Source organism: Aedes albopictus, chromosome 3 (assembly GCF_035046485.1).
Source record: "Aedes albopictus strain Foshan chromosome 3, AalbF5, whole genome shotgun sequence".
In the NCBI taxonomy this organism is placed as follows: Eukaryota; Metazoa; Arthropoda; class Insecta; order Diptera; family Culicidae; genus Aedes; species Aedes albopictus.
This window is the reverse complement of record NC_085138.1, coordinates 237,967,673-237,985,817: the sequence shown is the minus strand read 5'-3', so window position 1 is coordinate 237,985,817 and position 18,145 is coordinate 237,967,673. Positions and strand designations below refer to the sequence as shown.

The 18,145-nt window shown below is 40.5% G+C and overlaps 1 protein-coding gene across 1 annotated transcript in view; it reads left to right on the top strand.

The window, feature by feature from the left end:
- Positions 1-18,145, top strand: part of LOC109407709 (ATP-binding cassette subfamily G member 4) — a 127,158-nt gene that overhangs the window by 97,041 nt on the left and 11,972 nt on the right. The window contains exon 5 of the mRNA XM_062859682.1: positions 2,594-2,723. Coding sequence (XP_062715666.1) covers positions 2,594-2,723 — 130 coding nt within the window. The remainder of the gene's footprint in view (positions 1-2,593; positions 2,724-18,145) is intronic.

Genomic DNA, 18,145 nt, shown 5'->3' with positions numbered 1-18,145 from the left:
ACGATTTCCTGCCACAATGCGCCTCTGAAATTCTCTGCTGGTGTCGTTGTCCGTGGTCACCAGTGAGGCCAAGCACACGAATTCTTCAACCGGCTCGATTTCATCACCGCCGATATGAATTCGGGGTGGCGGGTGCGCTGATTCCTTCCTGGAGCCCTTTGCCTTCATGGACTTTGTCTTCGACATGTTAATGACTAACCCTATTCGCCTGGCTTCACTCTTTAGTCAAATGTACGTTTCCGCCATCGTCTCAAATTTACGAGCTATATAATATCAATATCATCAGCGAAACCAGGCAGCTGAACAGTGAACAGACTGCGTAAAAATCGTCCCACTCGTCACTCGTGTTTATCCCCGCTCTCCTTATTACACCTTCAATGTTGAACAGCAAGCACGAAAGACCATCACCTTGTCGTAACCCTCTGCGAGATTCAAAGGGACTCGAGAGTAACCCTGATACTCGAACTACTCACATCATTCGATACATCGTCACCTTGACTAATCGTATCTGTTTATCCGGGAGTCCGTATTCGTGCATAATCTGCCATAGCTGTTCTCGATCGATTGTATCATACGCCGATTTGAAATCGATGAACAAGTGATGTGTAGGCACGTTGTATTCATGGCACTTCTGCAACACCTGGCGGATGGCGAACATCTGGTCCGTTGTAGCGCGTTCACCCATAAATCCAGCCTGATATTGCCCCACGAACTCTCTTGCAATCGGTGATAGGCGGCGGCATGCAATTTGAGAGAGTACCTTGTAGACAGCGCTCAGTAGTATGATCGCGCGATAGTTCCGCAATCCAACTTGTCGCCCTTTTTGTAGATGGGACACACGATACCTTCCATCCACTCCTCCGGTAATACTTCCTCCTCCCAAATCTTGGTAATGACCCAGTGTAGTGCTCTCACCAGTGCTTCTCCACCGTATTTAAGAAGCATTTGGTAGTTGATTTGCTCCAGCGGCTTTGTTGTTTTTCAACCGGCCAACCTCCTCCTCAATCTCTTGGAGGTAAGGGGCGGAAGTCTTTCGTCCTGTGCACATACTCCTAGATCTGTTACCACGCCACTTTCGGTACTTGCAACGTCGCCATTAAGGTGCTTATCGTAATGCTGCCGCCACCTTTCGACCACCTCACGCTCGCTCGTGAGAATATTCCCGTGATTATCTCGGCAAATGTCGGCTTGTGGCACCAAGCCTCTGCGCGTAGAACTTTCGTGTGTCCTTAGCGCGGTACAGCTCTTCCATCGCTTCGCGATCTCGTTCTTCCTGCTGGCGCTTCTTCATCCGGAAGACTGAGTTCTGCCTGTTCCGCGCCTGTTTGTAACGTGCCTCATTCGCTCTCGCACGGTGTTGCAGCATTCTCGCCCATGCTGAATTCTTCTCGTTTTTCAACTGTTCACATTCGCCGTCGTACCAGTCGTTTCTGTGATTCGGAGTGCCTAGTGCTGTAGCCGAGGTACTACCTATGTCGGATCGGATGTCCCTCCAGCCATCTTCAAGTGTAGCTGCGCCAAGCTGCTCTTCCGTTGGTAGGGCCACTGCTAACTGCTGCGCGTAGTTTTGAGCCACTTCTACATTACGCAGCTGCTCTATGTTGAGTCGCGGCGTTCGACTTCAACGCGTGGTGATAACTGTCGAAAGTTTTGAGCGCATGCATACAGCGACTAAGTAGTGATCCGAATTTATATTCGCACTGCGGTATGTGCGGACATTGGTTATATCCGAGAAGAATTTACCGTCGATTAGAACGTGGTCGATTTGGTTTTCTGTTTGATGGTCGGGTGATCTCCAGGTGGCTTTGTGGATATCTTTGCGGGGGTAGAAGGTGCTTCGGACTACCATACCACGGGAGGCTGCAAAGTTTACGCATCGCTGGCCGTTATCATTCGATACGGCGTGCAGGCTGTTTCGCCCGATTACCGGTCTGTCCTACCTGCGCGTTCATGTCGCCGACAATGATTTTCACGTCACGCGGCGAGCAACCATCGTATGTTTGCTCTAGCTGCGCGTAGAACGCTTCTTTCTCGTCATCAGGTCTCCCTTCGTGTGGGCAGTGGACGTAGTTGAAGAAACGGCCCTTAACTCTTAACATGCACATCCTTTCGTTGATCGGCTGCCACCCGATCACACGTTGTCGCATCTTGCCCAACACTATAAATCCTGTTCCCAGTTCATTGGTGGTGCCACAGCTTTGGTAGAAGGTAGCCGCTCGATGCCCGCTTTTCCACACTTTCTGTCCAGTCCAACAAATTTCCTGCAACGCCACGATGTCGAAGTTGCGGGGATGTAGTTCGTCGTAGATTATCCTGTCACATCCTGCGAAACCTAGTGACTTGCAATTCCATGTTCCAAGTTTCCAATCGTAGTCCTTATTTCGTCGCGTGGGTTATGCTCAAACGAACGAACAATTTTAAAGCCAGACCAAGCTCCTGTTAGGATGTATAGCCATAAAAGAAAAGGAAGGAATTAGGAATGCCTCGATCATTATGACCTAACACCTAACCCAATGCACACCTGTCCGTCCATTACTATCTACGGTACATATAGGCAATTAACGAACATTTGTTTTCTTTTGCTTCGTTGCAGTCAGTGAAAGCCGAAAACAGACAATACTGAAAGGCGTGAGTGGCGTTTTCCGACATGGCCAATTATCAGCAATCATGGGACCCTCCGGTGCCGGAAAAAGCAGTTTACTAAACGCCATCTCGGGCTACCGGTAAGTTCAGTGCCATGCCAGTGGAAGAAACATATTTATGTAATGCATATGATTTTCGGTATTAAATTTTGAAATTTTCATTCGCATTTTCATCTAGTGAAAATTGAGTTATCAACAATTCTAGAATACCATACAACTCTGGCTGAATGTCTGCAATGTCCAATGTTTGCCTACTCATTCAATGTTCATCTATGTTCTGCTCAGTTGATTCACATTTGGAACTGAAACGTTTAGCAATAATTCCGATTATTTCCGTTGTCTGTCAAATTTGTTCCATTAGTTGATTATTTCATATTTCATGTATGACTAATCCAATGCAATGGTTTATTATTGTACACCCGATGCCCTACCCATGTCACTGTCCGTTCCTAACTGATGAAATTCTAGACACGAATGGGCATTACTGTTAATAGTGTTACTACCAGCGTTTGATGGAAGCGATGTTTTTCAGGGCGGCAAAGGTTAATGTGATACAACAAAAAGTACAGGAAAAATACAAGGTTTTTAATGGGCTACCGGTCCGTCAATGGTGTGACGTGCGACACTGCTAGATGCACTGCCCAGGTAATGCATTTTTGTGTCATTGAACGAACATCTTGGTCCGCTACTGCATGCATCATAAATCCCACAGCACAGACTGGCACACAGAGCTTATCATGACTTGTAGTTACAAAGCGGAAAGTCGTGATGAAACTTTCAATGCATCGGATGCTAACGTGTGGATGAATCAGGGCTGAGGGTTAATAATCATAATCGTGGTGACAATCAGTGGCTGAGTGGGAAGCAGACCATTATAGGTGGCTGATTATCATGCACCATAGCACACAGTACATATATCAACATGTGCTATATCGAATGTGCTATGATTGTTCTATCGATGTTTGATCAATTCATTGGGAAATGATAAACTATATGGGACATTGAAAACGGCACGCGTTGACATTGTTTATCCTAACAACTGTATAGAATATTCTAGATCCGCATTACGTAATAAATAACAGATGAATGGAAAATAATCTAGGTCTTCGAAAAGTGGAAAGAGTCCTCTAGAGTCTAGATAGTTGAAGTGTACTAGTTACGGCTCTGTTATACCATCTGGGATTCGTCCAAGAGTTTCTACTGAGATTCCTAATGTGATTCTATCTGAGATTTTTCCAGTAGCTCTGACAAAATTTCTCAGGAAGTATTCCAGTGATGAATCCACAGATTCTTTCTGGATTCCTTAAGGAATACCGCTTGGGATTCGTCCAAGAGTTCCTGTTCCTCTACGAATTCCTTTCAAAAAATCTCTATGAATTCATTCTAGCGCCCTCCAGGAATTCCTTCTGGGTTTTCTCGCAATTTTTCCTGAAATTCCTCTAGAAATCTTTCCGTAGATTCTCCAGAAATTTATTCCAGGATTCTTCGAAAAGTACCTTCGGTAATTGTAATGGTTGTAATCAGGAGCATTAGTGGACCCCTGGCACAATGTTTATGTTTGAGTTTTGTCACTTGGAGTCAGAGTCAAAAAACGTGTACAACATGTAACGAGAACGAACACTCCGAGACTTGCGATACGCCTGGACGACTGATGCCGCTAACCGTCCGATTACGAAGCCCAAGAAGCAGTTCCTGAAGAAATCCTGGAGACAGTTCCTGATAGAATCCAGGAAGGAGCTCCCGGAGGAATGCTAGGAGCAGTTCCGGAACGAATCCGGGCAATTGTTTCTGGTAGAATCCCGGAAGAAGATGTAGGAGGAATGTCCACAGGAAATCCAGAAGGAGTACTTGAAAGAATCTCGGAGGTAATTCCTGAAAAAATCCCGGAGTGAGTTCCTGAAGGAGTTCTAGAAGAAGTTCTTGGAAGAATACCGGAAAAAGTTCTTAGAGAACTCCTGGACGAATTTTCTAGATGAATCTCATAAAGAATCTAAAAAATCTCGGAGGGAAACTCGCATGGAATTCCTGGAGGAGTTCTGTCTGGAAAGAATTTCGGAAAAGTTTCTGGTGGAATTCAGGAAGCAATTCCTGAAGCAATCGCGGAAAGAACTTCTGGAAGAATCTCTGAAGAAGTCTCGGGTGAAATTTCTGGAAGAATCCCAGAAGCAGTCTCTACACACTTAATTCAGATTGCCGGGATATCAGCATTTTTCCATTCTTTTGCCGAGATTTGCACAGCCGAGTAATCAGCAAACAACAATTTTGCTGAGATCTCAGCATTTTTGACAGTTCATTGCTGAGCTTCGGCAATCGTTTTGCTGAGAGTCAGCTAACAAATGTCACTTTTTGCTGGGATATCAGCTGATAGTTTTACTGAGCAGACGGCTGTGCGCGTTTTTGCCGAGCCCGCAAATCTGTTTTGAGTGTGTAGCTAGTAGAATCAATGTAAGGAACCCGCAAAAGAACACATAGAGGAATCTTTGAAGGAGCTTCTGGAGAAATCCCAGAAGAACATGCTTGACGAATCCCGATAGGAATCTTGGGAGGAATTCCTGGAGGCATCCTGCTTAGGAATGGAACCTGTTTAGGAATCTCTGAAGAGGTTACTGTAAGAATGTCAGAGGAAAATTCTGAGGTAATTCTAAATAAACCCACGGAAGAATCTCATAAGGAACCCCCTGAGATTCCCAGAAGAAAGTCATTGAGTCTTGGATGAAATTTGTGCAGAAATTGCGGAGGAATTCTTGGAGGTATTCCGTATAGAATTCCTCTGAAATCCCAGAAAGAGCTCCTGAAGGGGTGCATCCAGTAAGTCATAAATCAGCACACTTAAGTGCACCTATGCACGAGAGCCCCACATTTTGAATGGAAAGCTGACTTTCCTAAGTTCGAGTCAAAGACTTAGTATAATTTACCTTAGCTACAACGGAATGATGTGCCCTATATTCAAAGTTCTTACCATGGAAACAACGGATAATGATCAAACGATAACATTATGATTCATTAACCTTCCGTAACTCGCGCGGTCGGCCACCTCAGTCAGCACCACGCTAATGCTGAAAACAAAAAGCGAGATTTTTTCACCGTGTTGTACAAAATACAACAGCGCGAGTTCTCGAGGGTTAACTATGTTGAAAACAGTGCAAACGTTCTTCAAGAAATATCTCAAAAAAAAAAGATTCAAAAAAATCTTTCAAATATTTTCCAGAAATTCTTACATGAACAACTCTAGTTTTTTTATATATATTTCAAGGGATTCCATCAAAAATTCTTTCTCAAATAAGATACTTCCAAAATCTTATCCAGAGTTTCTTTAGATTTTGTAGTGATTACTTCAAACATTCTTTTGCTGAATTCTTAGAAAGTGTTTTGTACTTCACAAGTTCATTTCCATGCATCAGGAATTTATCAGCAAGATTATACACAGCCCTTTCAAAATTTCCCAATAATTACTTTAATTACAATCTGCGGTTCCTTCAAAGTTTTTTCCTTCTTGGATCGTTTCGTTTAATTTTAAAACTACGACGGCATTACATAGAGATTTTTTCCGTTGATTGTATCTGACATTCTCTTTTATAAATTCCTCTAGTAATTCCTTTACGACTTCCTCCGAAGATTTATTTAGAAATTCAGGAATTCTTTCAAGAGATTCGGAATTTATTCGTGGATTTCACCAAGAACTGCTCCGAGGATTCCGTCGGAATTCCTCTAAGAATTAGTTCAGCAATTCTTCTAGGGATTCCATCAAGAATTCCTTGGATGTTTCCTTCGAAGGTATTTTATCTATATCAATAAAATTTTCAGCGTACAGTAAGTTCATCTAAGGGACTTACAACTTTACTTATTTTTGTAATGGAGATCTCGCATATTGTGAATTTGTCGAAAGTGGGATTTTATCCAGGGTTTTCCTTCAGAAATTTTATTCTTGGGCTCATTCAAGAATTTCCAGATATCTTCCTCCGGAGATTTCTTCAGAACTTTCTCTGGGAATTCTTACGGCAATTTCTTTAGGAATTTATCTGTAGATTCCTTCAGGATTTTTAGGAAAATGATGCGTTCTTTGAGATTGAGTGCGTACACGGATCTAAAGGGTTCCGAGGCATGGTCAATATCGGTATCATTTCTTGTTTTTTTCGTTAAGGGATCCGATTTTGACTGAAAAAGGAGCCTGTTAAAGCGGAACCTATCAATCAGAATCCTTCCTTGCAATTAAGTTGAAAATGACTAGTGCAATAAAACCGAATACTTTACTATTCAATACATGCACTATACCACATGGGATATACCACAATAGATCAAATCTAGCGTTCGATTTGAATAGGTCGAATCTGCATAGGAATCACGGCAAACTTACGACCTATTCAAATCGATCGCCAGAAATATTGGTCGCAGTGATCATGCACCGAACAAAAAAATGAAATCGTCAGTTAGTTAGTTAGTCAGTTAGTTAGTTATTAAGTTAGCAGAAAATTTCGAAATGTAGTCTGTGGGTTCCTTCCTACGTACCGTACGATAATTCCTTCGAGATTATCTGGGAAGAGAAGTAAGAATTGCTGTGGTTTCCAGAATTTAACAAGAAATACATTCAATGACGTTTTGATACAGCAAAATATCGTTATAACGCGTAACACAATTACACAATTTTAAATTTCGATTAAAGCCTCCTAAATTTGTCCAGGATTTCCTTCAGGGATTTCTTTAGAAATTAATCCAGGGGTAATTTCAGTTACTCCTCCGAGAATTCTTCCAAAAGATCCTTTAGGAGGCCATCCTGGATCTTCAGTATTGTTTTTTTTGCTTTTTAACGACACTTTACACCCCAGGGTGCATTCGTGTCTAATTCAGTATTGGTTTCAGAGATCCCTCTAGGCACTTCTTAACCTTCCTAATGTATCACGTTGGGAACAGCTTGCTGACGTAGAGCACGGTTTGGGTAAAAAATGACACTAAAGTGTGGGCTAAAGTGTCTCACACTCCTTCTTATTCATAGTATAACGTCCCAGCTTAGTGTTTTAGAAGCGCTTCCACAGTTGTTAGCTGAAAGCTTACTTTGCCAATGGAGTAGGGTCTGGAGCCATTTGGGCAGGGGGACCTATTTTTGGCACTTGTTGCTATAGCTTATCAGGTATCAGAAAGCCGGCTCCAGAGGTACGATATCCTCCATTTGGGACATTAGTGTCATCGTCATTTCATCATTTACCTGAGGGAGAATGGGATAAGGGATGGGAATTAGGAAAGGGAAATTTGATGAAATAGGAAGGGATACCCTAGAAGGGAGAATTAACGCATAAGCGCAACGAGAGCTCATAGCCCATACCACAACGGGTTTAATCAGTGCTCTAAAAAGGACACTGTAAAACGCATAAGCGTAAAGAGAGCCTATAGCTCATTGGAGGTGGCTTGTGACGTCATGCGACTTTCAATTTGACACGTCATCGAAAGCATCCTCAGGAAATCACCCAAGAAAAAACTACGTTTGAGCGAGTACTTTCTTGAAAACGTATACAACTTTGTGTAAAAGAGTCACTGTGGACATCCCGAATTGGGAGACATGTGAGTTCACATGAATAGGCCTGTCAGCCAGACGAACATCACAGATGTGAAATTCGACAATGCGTTTCAAGCATTCCTTTCTGAGGTAACGAGGTAACCAGATGAATCTGGTACTCATTCCTTCTTTATGCAACGCACTCACCCTTTCGGGATAAAACTATAGAGTAGTTTCACGCCATGGAAATATCCAATAGAAAATTACAAACAAACAAAAACATCTTTGGAATACTCAAATCCCTCTGGAGAAAAATAGGACAAAACCCCGTTCGTTTAGGGGCCCGTGGCGTAGTTGGTCACACGTTCGCTTCATATGCGGATGGTCATGGGTTTGATTCCCAGCCCCGGCACTTGCAATTTTTCGTCAGTCGCTCTTCACCGAGAGCGGTTGACACTGACCCTCTTCTGAGCCCCATGGCTCAAACGGACCCGGATACCTGGATATCGGCGAACTGCTACTCATAATGGACACCCAATCGGACTGGAAAGGAATAACGGCCACCTATCATCCTTGTGCTCATCATTCTACCACGTATAGAGTAGAAAAGTGAAAGCAGCAGAAAGGCAACCAGTTCGATAAAGTATAATAGAATACATCTAGGCGCTGTACAATCTGTAGGTACAGCTGTCAATTGAAATCGCTCACGAAGTGCCCTAGTGGACAATAGAGCTGTAAATTAGGTTGAGTGATTAAGAATAAAAAAAAACCGTTTGCTCCTGAAGATTTGAAATAAGCAGAGCTTTTTAGTGCCCACTAAGTCGATTCTTTAGCTACAATTCTCGGGCGGAAGCTAGAGATTGGTAACTAAACAAAAGAATGGTTCACCCGAAGATATTTTGAACTTGAACAGATTAGAGTTCCATTCAGGAATACCTCTTACGGTCCGCACAGACCGCAGAGGACAAGCTTCTTTCAAAACAATAATTATGGGATACCCAATAGAGGGCGTTGTAGTAATAAAACCACAATGAAATTCTCTTGGAGTAGCAGTGGAAGCGAGTTATCCATAAAATGTGTTCGCAATCAATTAGTACAGGTTCCCCAGTTTGTTGAGCCGGGACGGGACGCCTGAATACGCAAAGCTTGCGAAGAAACACTCAAAAGTACAAATAAGGTCAAATAGAGACTCCTCATCATGACAATCAGTCAACTCATGACAAATTCTGCTCATGCAGAGTTAGGTTAGGTGTAATTCTGTGTTAAGTGATTGTACTATGTAGAAATCCATCAAACTGCAGCATCTCAAATTAATGTTTGAGCTACTTCAGATGATGTAATCATCGTAGCATTACTGCCAAATATTAGCGAAAAGATGCTGAATACAAGAGCTTGCTTGAAGGCATCCATAAGGAAAGGTTGAAACATACGGTTAACGTTATTCTAATATATAGCATGCTCAAGGCACGACAATTCATTTGTAATGAAAGATGCAAAACTGGATTCACGAGGTAACCTATGCAGAAGTTACCCTACTAAAATGAACTTTTTGAAGTAGAGCCACTTGGGCTACGTACGCTTTTTACGCCGAAAATTGATCTGAAGTTTCCTAGCCGTAGCCACTACCCAAACTAGACAGGATTACACTCTTCACAATCACAGCACAAAAAGGAAACATCAACGACAAACCAAATCGGTGTCAATTGAAAAACGCCAATGGCGAAAATGCATTAAGCGAACCCAGGTACTAATGTAAGCTAATTTACAACTTTTGAATAATCCCGCCCTTATTTAGTCTCAAACATGAGACTTAAAACACAAGGTATTGCACCCGGTTAGCGCAGTAAGGGCGCAATACTGTAGAGGGCACCCTAATTCTCCACAGGCTCCGTTTGTGGTTAGGTTTTTATTAGACCCCCCTAAGGGGCCGTCCATATACCACGTGGACAGAAAATTTATGGTTTTCGACCCCCTCCCCCCTCCCCGTGGACAAGCGTGGACTTTTTATTGACCCCTACCCCCCTCCCCAAATGTCCACGTGGACATTCGAATTTTTTTATATTTGTTTTAATTAAATGGAAATTTTTTGATTTTTTTAATAATGTTTTTTTTTTCTTTGTCGAGATTGTCTAAAATATAAATAATTAATAGATTTATGAATTGAAAATACACTGAAGCTTTTTTATGACGGTTATGGTACTGCGTAAAAAACCGCGTTATTACAAAAAACGTCGTAAAAAACTGCGTAATTTAAAAAAAAAATGTGAAAAAATCGCGGTTTTTTACGACGTTTTTTGAAATAACTTTTTACGCGTTATTTAAAAAACGCGTGAAAAAACCTGCGTAAAAAACTTCAATATATTCAACGTATTCTATAGAATACAAACAAGTCATTTTTTTTTTATTTTTTTTAACAAAAAAAAAGTTGCAGGAGGGAAAACTTTTTTGCATAACTTATTTTTTAAGTCTTTCTCGAAGTGGCACAAAATAAGTATCTACAAGTTTTCACTTGAGCTTAATATTTGTGGGAGTGTGCGTTTGTTTCCCGCTCCAGTCGGCAATAATTTATCGTCAAATGTAAAATTCTGCTCTGAGTGTTTCGTGTGATGTCGATTGCCTAATGTTAGTGGTTGTTCAGTCTGTGTAACCGCTGATTGAAGACGGTGTTTTTTAGAATATTTCTTCTATCTATTATTGTCTGATTGTTTTGTGAGGATAAGGTATTTTTTCTTAGACGTTTGCTTAGATGCGCTATTTCTTAGATTCTTACTAAAACAAGAATTACAGCAACTTTTAAAAAATGCATAGAGTATAGTCGAAACTATATTACATTGCTGAGATTTAGACTTCAATATCCTATAAATTTTAAAGGAAGCTACAAAAAAAGCGTTTGAGATGAGCCAGCAAATCTCTACATGTATTTTGAAACTTCGAAGTAGTTTAAAAATTAGATATGAAAATTCGAGAAATCCATACAGAACTTCAAAGACAGTCTTCTAACTGAAACACCAGCATATGCATGGTCTACACTCCATTTTAAATATCCAGAATATTCCTCAATGAAGAAAACTATGTAATTAAAAATTCTGATAATTTAAAACAAATTAGTCGGTGAATCAATACCATGATTTTTTGTCCTTGAAGAAGTCAATTCCAACTAAAAGATAATCTATATATATAAAAATGTAGTGGCATACGTGGGACCGCGCATAACTTGCGAAAGGAAGGTCCGTTTTTGGTCGTCTTAGTTTTGTTCTGTTAGTTTTCACCCAAGGAAGGTTTATAAGGCATAAAACATGAAAAAAATGATAGTTTTTGAAAATTGATCTTTCCATACCGGGGACCGGTGTTGGCTAGAAACTTAAAACATCAAAAACGCAGTAGGCAAGACAAAGTTTGCCGGGTACAGCTAGTGTATAATAAAATAAAATGTATGAAAAAACTGTTATTGAAGAGAATCTAATCAACGATGCGACATAATTTGTTTAGTTTGTAAATATTTTTTTTTTTAACTCCTACGTCAATGTTGTCCACGTGGACATTTGACGAACCCCCACCCCCCTGTCCGTGGACAAGCATGGACTTTTCTAGATCCCCCTCCCCCCTCCAAGTTGTCCACGTGGTATATGGACGGCCCCTAACCATTCATTCCTTGGCACGGTAAGCATAAAGCCGCATAACACAATGAATTAGGGGTCACCTGTTTAGTGGACTCTTACCACTGGATCTGGCGGTTCGTAGTGTTATGCTTAGCCAATTGAGACAAGCGCTACCGACACTAGACAGCTATCTAGGCTGATCGGGAAAAGAAGTTAACATTGATGGTTAACTTCCAAACGAGCCCGAACCTGTATGACGAAAAGTTTTCACCGACTAGAGCTATTGTTGCAATAACTTTTCAATCCGATTCATTTGACTTTTTGATCATAGCTAGATACTGTGCGTATCAACTACGCTAACGCTAACGCTATAGCTAGATACTGTGCGTATCTGATCGTGTTCCAAAAATCAAGTCAATCGGTTAAAAATTGGCTGAGTTATAGCAGCAAGTGCCCAAAATAGGTCCCTCTGCCCAAGTGGTCCCAGACCCTATGTTTCCATTTGTGTAGCAGGCACGAAGAATACTATAAATATTGTCCAAGGAAGTCAAAGAAGTTTCCATAGCGAAAAACTCGTAAATCGAAACTAGGTACCCTGAACACCCACTCGTTTGTCGCCTCGGCTATATGGAATAATTATCGTAATTCCATATATTCCACCATTGCAATAATAAGCAAACTGAATAATTGCAATATGACAGAAACTTTCTCAATCGAATAGAGAAGATATACGCATCACCTCAAGCTTTGGTGAATCAGAATCGAACTGGCTCTTTGTTGCAGTGAACCGGTTCGAGGAAACCCCCTGCAATTATTTAGTACAACCCATAATTAACAATTCACAAGTGCAGTCATTGGAATAGGTATGGGTACTTTGCACAAAGGAGACGACTGTTAACCGGGGTGTAATGATCACTATGGTGGCCCACTTACGATGGCTCACGCGAGATGGGTCACTCACGAATCTACTAGCTAGACGTATAGGCATAGGCAGTTCGATGGGTTGCCGGGAAAAACTAACCGGCGCAGTTTTCCATTTCTTGGCAGAGCTAGCCAGTCACATATCGATTGAATAATTAGGTACCTACTACTAAGGTGGGTTCTCGGCTGACGCACCCCGTGGGTAATAGCGTGCAGTCAGCGGATGACGTGGTGGCCGGCCGATAGTTGTCAACGTCATTTGCCGCCGGGAAACTAGCGGTATCGTTTGTAAACCGGAGACGCTTAGATGATGCAGCGCGATTGTGCAATTTCACACGCAATTATGCATATGCATTGGCTGGTCGAGCGCTTAGTCTGGTGCGCTTGTGGGAGTCAATGAACCTTCTTCCGAGCTGTGATGTTTGTGGATTCTTGCTACAAAGTAGCATGCACATTTGTGCATTTCATTAGATAGAAGCGACAAGATTCACCATCTCAGTAAATGAAAAATAGTGTCACATAGCAGGGAAGATAAACTGCTACATTCTGGTTTCGAAACCGGTTTAGATATAGGAAGATGCATTCACCTTTCTGGGTGTATACTAGAAGTGCTTATCACGAAGGCAATGCAAAACATTTCAATAGATCCAATGACGAGGCATTTACATTCAGCCTTATTTGAATTTTGGATACTACAAAATAACAGATCCATGCAAATTGCTCAGATAATTTAGTTAAGATTGGTATAATATTAGTTTATTCGTGTGTGATAAATCGATTACGACACATACATTTATACAAAACAGCTTTCTTTATGGGAAAGACAGGAATAACAAAAACCGAATCATCTCCCGAAGATGCAATCGTGGTCAAGCGCATTCATTCGACATTTTTGTTCCGGACAGTAGTTTGATCGCTTGTGTTGCGAATGTTGAAGACAAAGGCAGCCGAATATCGACAAAAAGGTGTCAAAGACTGTGATCGCTAACAAGACTGGCCACTTTAAAGTGGTCGCAAAAATGTTTGGATTGACATTTCGTCGGTGTTGACATATCGGCCACATTTTTACAGTTCCTTCAAACTACACAGCGATGAGTTATTTGTGCAATAATATCGATAGTTTCATGGCGTACTATGGATTATTTTGGATTTCAAAATTGAATCGGGCGATTTTGTACCCATGGGGTCCATTGGACCACACGGCACGAATGATTCTATCTTTTGATTGTGACTTCCTAGAATAATGCTGTCTTCGACAAAATTTTTCAATGGACCAAGGGCAATCTTATGGTAAATAAATTGAATCGAAATTAGCACAGTATAGAGCGCTAGTGTGTATTAAAAAAAACGGATCAAAAGTAATATTTAGCATCTTTACATTCTGAATGTAGAGAATATTCGTGTCTTCGGCAAAAGTGTTTAACACATCGAGATAATGACAGTTTTTCTTCAAGCTGGCGCTAATACATACATATCCGCCCAGCATCCTAGACACCCCAAGCGACAAATCCCGAGCAGAAGAAAATAACTAACGAAGATCAAATTTTGCTATTCAAAATGAATGGCAGAATTTGTTATTGGTTTGTTGGGAATAAGAGCTTAAAGAACAAAAATAATAACTTACTTTGTTCCGGAAAATAACGCAATAATAACTAAAGTTATCCTTATAAGAACTAACCAAGGACAAAATATTTCAAAATGAAAAATAACTGAATAAGTTATTATCGAGTTATTGAGAACAAAGTTATTACAAAATAAGTTATTTCAAAAGAGATCCTCATAATTGTAAATTTTGTTCTTATGAATGGAAAAAAATGTAGTGTAGATTCACAAATGTTTTGTCCTTGGTATGATCTTATTATAACAAAATTAGTTATTATTTACTTTTTTTCGGGAACAAAGTGAGTTACTATTATTTGTTCTTTCAGCGCTTATTCCCAACAAACCAATAACAAGATTTGCTCTTCATCAATATTCTATTTAACCCATATCCGCCCAGCGTCCTATTTATAGGACAGATGCCTCGAACGCCCAGCGTCCTATAAATAGAACAGTCCTTTTGATGTAAATATCTCCAGAATTACGCAAAATTTTAGAATACTTTCTTCAGAGAAGATGTTCTCCACACTCATACCTTGCTCATGGTGGACAATATAGTTTGTGACTAGTTCACTAGGTGGCGTAAACGATGCTGCAAAGAGTACATATTGTCATGATCTATGAGCTTCATTTCCCAATGCGAAAATAAAATTATTTCCCTGGAATCTTGACAATGGTTAATAATTTATAGTTCATTTCTTCGGCAGAGTTGTTAATCAATACATACAAAAGTCGATGTATGTATGATTGTGTGTTTATATGCTTGTATATTTATATTTTTGTATGTTTGTCTATTTGTATGTTTATATGTATGTACGTATGTATTAGACTGGGTCTACAAAGTCGATTTTTTGGAACAAAACTTTTTCGATTCATTTTAGCGTCCAAAGCAACAGTGCAAAATTTGGGAGCGATTGGTTGCTTCCCCGTATTCCGCATTGCGATTGAAATTTGTATGGAATTTAGTATGGGAAAACGTACTTTTTTGCATTTTTCTCATAAACTGATTTTTTTCTTCTAAAACGATCTAACTAATGATGTTAAAGTATAGCCTAGGATATGCCGAAAAACTTTGCCGAAGACCGCAAAGTGATCCGACACTGGTGAAAAAAGTTATAACGTACAGATTGCACGGTGGTGCTTAACATTTAACATGTAAAGGAATAGCATCAATAACAAAATCTCAATTTTTGGCCTAAGTTACCAGGCGAATAACTTTTTTTACAAGTGTCGGATCACTTTGTGGTCTTCGGCAAAGTTTTTCGGCATATCCTAGGCTACACTTTAACGTCATTGGTTACATGGTATCAGACAAAAGAATTCAACTTATGAGTAAAATGTAAAAAAGTACGTTTTCCCATACTAACTTCCATACAAATTTCAATCGCAATGCGGAATACGGGGACGCAACCAATCGCTCCCAAATTTTGCACAGTTGTTTTGGACGCTAATATAAATTGAAAAAGCTTTGTTCCGGGTTGATACGATCAAATTTATAGTTTCTCCATACAACGTTGACCCACTCTAGTATGTATATATGTATGCCGGAACAAAGGCATAACTCTGGAATGCGTCAAGAAATTTCAATCAAATTTGGCATACACATTCCTTAGAATGTGGAGGTGGTAGTAGGGGTATTGGAAATCAAGATGGTGGCTTAGGTTCCAAGATGGCGGTCAAAACTCCAGAATATATGCTTTTTAACGGCAATGCTGCTTCGGATACTATGCAATATGGGTATCTATCGATCGGGCTTCATAAGTAGAACTCAAAAATGAATTTCCGACGCCAATTTGAAATCCAAGATGGCGGACCATATCCAAGATTGCGGCCATGGAATGGTAGTATGATCTATAAAGCCATGCAATATGGGTATCTATCAATCGGGCTTGATGTGTAGAAGTCAAAAATCGATATTTGACGCCAATTTGAAAAACCAAGATGGAGGACTATATCCAAGATGGCGGCCACGGAATGAGAATTTGAGCTATGATACCATGCAATATGGGTATCTATCGATCGGGCTTCATGAGCAGAACTCAAGAATGAATGTTCGATGCTATTTTAAAATCCAAGATGACGGACCATATCCAAGATGGCGGCCATGGAATGGTAGTTTGATACCATGTTATATGGGTATCTATCGATCGGGCTTGATTAGTAGAGGTCAAAAATCGATATTTAACGCCATTCCGAAATCCAAGATAGCGGACCATATAGAAGATGGGGGCCACGGAATGGTAGTTTGAGCTATGATACCATGCAATATGGGTATCTATCGATAGGGCTTGATGTGTAGAAGTCAAAAAACGATATTTGACGCCATTTTGAGATCCAATATGGCGGACTATATCTGAGATTGCGCCCACAGTATGATAGTTTGAGCTATGATACCATGCAATATGGGTATCTATCGATCGGGCTTCATGAGAAAAAGGGTAGAGGGTCATGGTAGATGGTAGGGTAGCGGGTAGCATAAACGGTGGAGCAGACGGTCGGGTAGAGGGTTTGGGTGAAGGATAGAGTAGAGGGAGTGGAGTAGAAGGTTAGGGTAAATGATAGGGCAGATGGTAGGGAAGAGGGTAGGATAGAGAGTAGGGTTGAGGGTAGCAAAAAGGTTAGGATATGTAGTAGGGCAGACGGTGAAATTTGGCACAATATAGACTAAAGGGTACGGTAAAGGATAAGGCAGTGGTTATGGTAGAGGATAGGGTAGAGAGTAGGGCAGAGGGTAGGGTTGAAGGATATGATAGAGCGATAGGAATAGAGGGCAAAGATGACAGTAAAGTAGAGGCTAGAAAATAGGGTGAAAAATTGAGATGAAATTAGATGAGCTGACGTTTTTATCGAGATACCTTCAGGAACTCTTCCCAGGATTTCTTCAGGCATTCCTTTTGAGAATCTTCCCAGGTTTATTCCCGGGATACTATCAGATATTGCTTTTGAAATTGCTGTACGGAATGCTCCGGAGTTCTCTTCAGGGATTTTTGCAGGGGTTGCTTTGGAAAATTCTTTTAGTTATTCTTTTCTGCATTCCTTCAGGGATTCCTTCCAGGATTCCTGCTGCTCCCGAAAAAAAAAAGAAAAATAAGGTATGCACACAGCAAAATCTAGCCACCGCATTTTGGATAGAAATTTCTCTATTTTCAACGAATCGTGGCAATCTCTGGCGCAAATGAAAGCTTATTGTGTAAGGAATTGAAAAATATTTACTTCGGGATATATTTTGACAGTGTGTTTAAAATAGAGACAAGCGAACAAAAAGTCCTCGAAAAGTTTGTGCACAAACGTGTTGAAAATCTGACAATGTACATTAAAGCGACCGTCCCCGCAGACCTAAGTTAGCTTTCAAGTATTCGGTTCTATACATCATTACAACCTAGAAAGGTTGCAGATCAACTTAAGAGCAAGAAAAAATCGAAGTTTGGCAAGAAATACATAGTTTGGTCAACAATATAAATTTGTAGTTTGAAAAACCGAACTTTTAGAAATACATGTACAGCAATCATCTACGGGAAATGTCGGGAAAAATGGCTGGCACCCCTTATTCAAAAGCTTAGATATTGTGTATTGATTTGAATTGATTTTTGTCCCCTGTTTTTGGCGGAGAATGCTTGCGTTTGTATGCAGAAAACTCTGTAGAAATTGTACTACTTTTTTCCAAAAAACGTAAAATCTCATACACTTCAAAACTCAACCCAATTGAAAAATATTGAGTAACCGTGAATTGGAACCTTCAAAAAATGTCAAGAACGACAGCTTTCATCGAAAAATAAGATTGATTTTGACACAAAGGTGGTAAAAATTTCTTGGCATGCGGTCGAAGGTACTGTGCAAAACTTTACGGAAGGACTCAAGCTTAAAACTCGAGATGACGGATATAACAAGTCAAATCA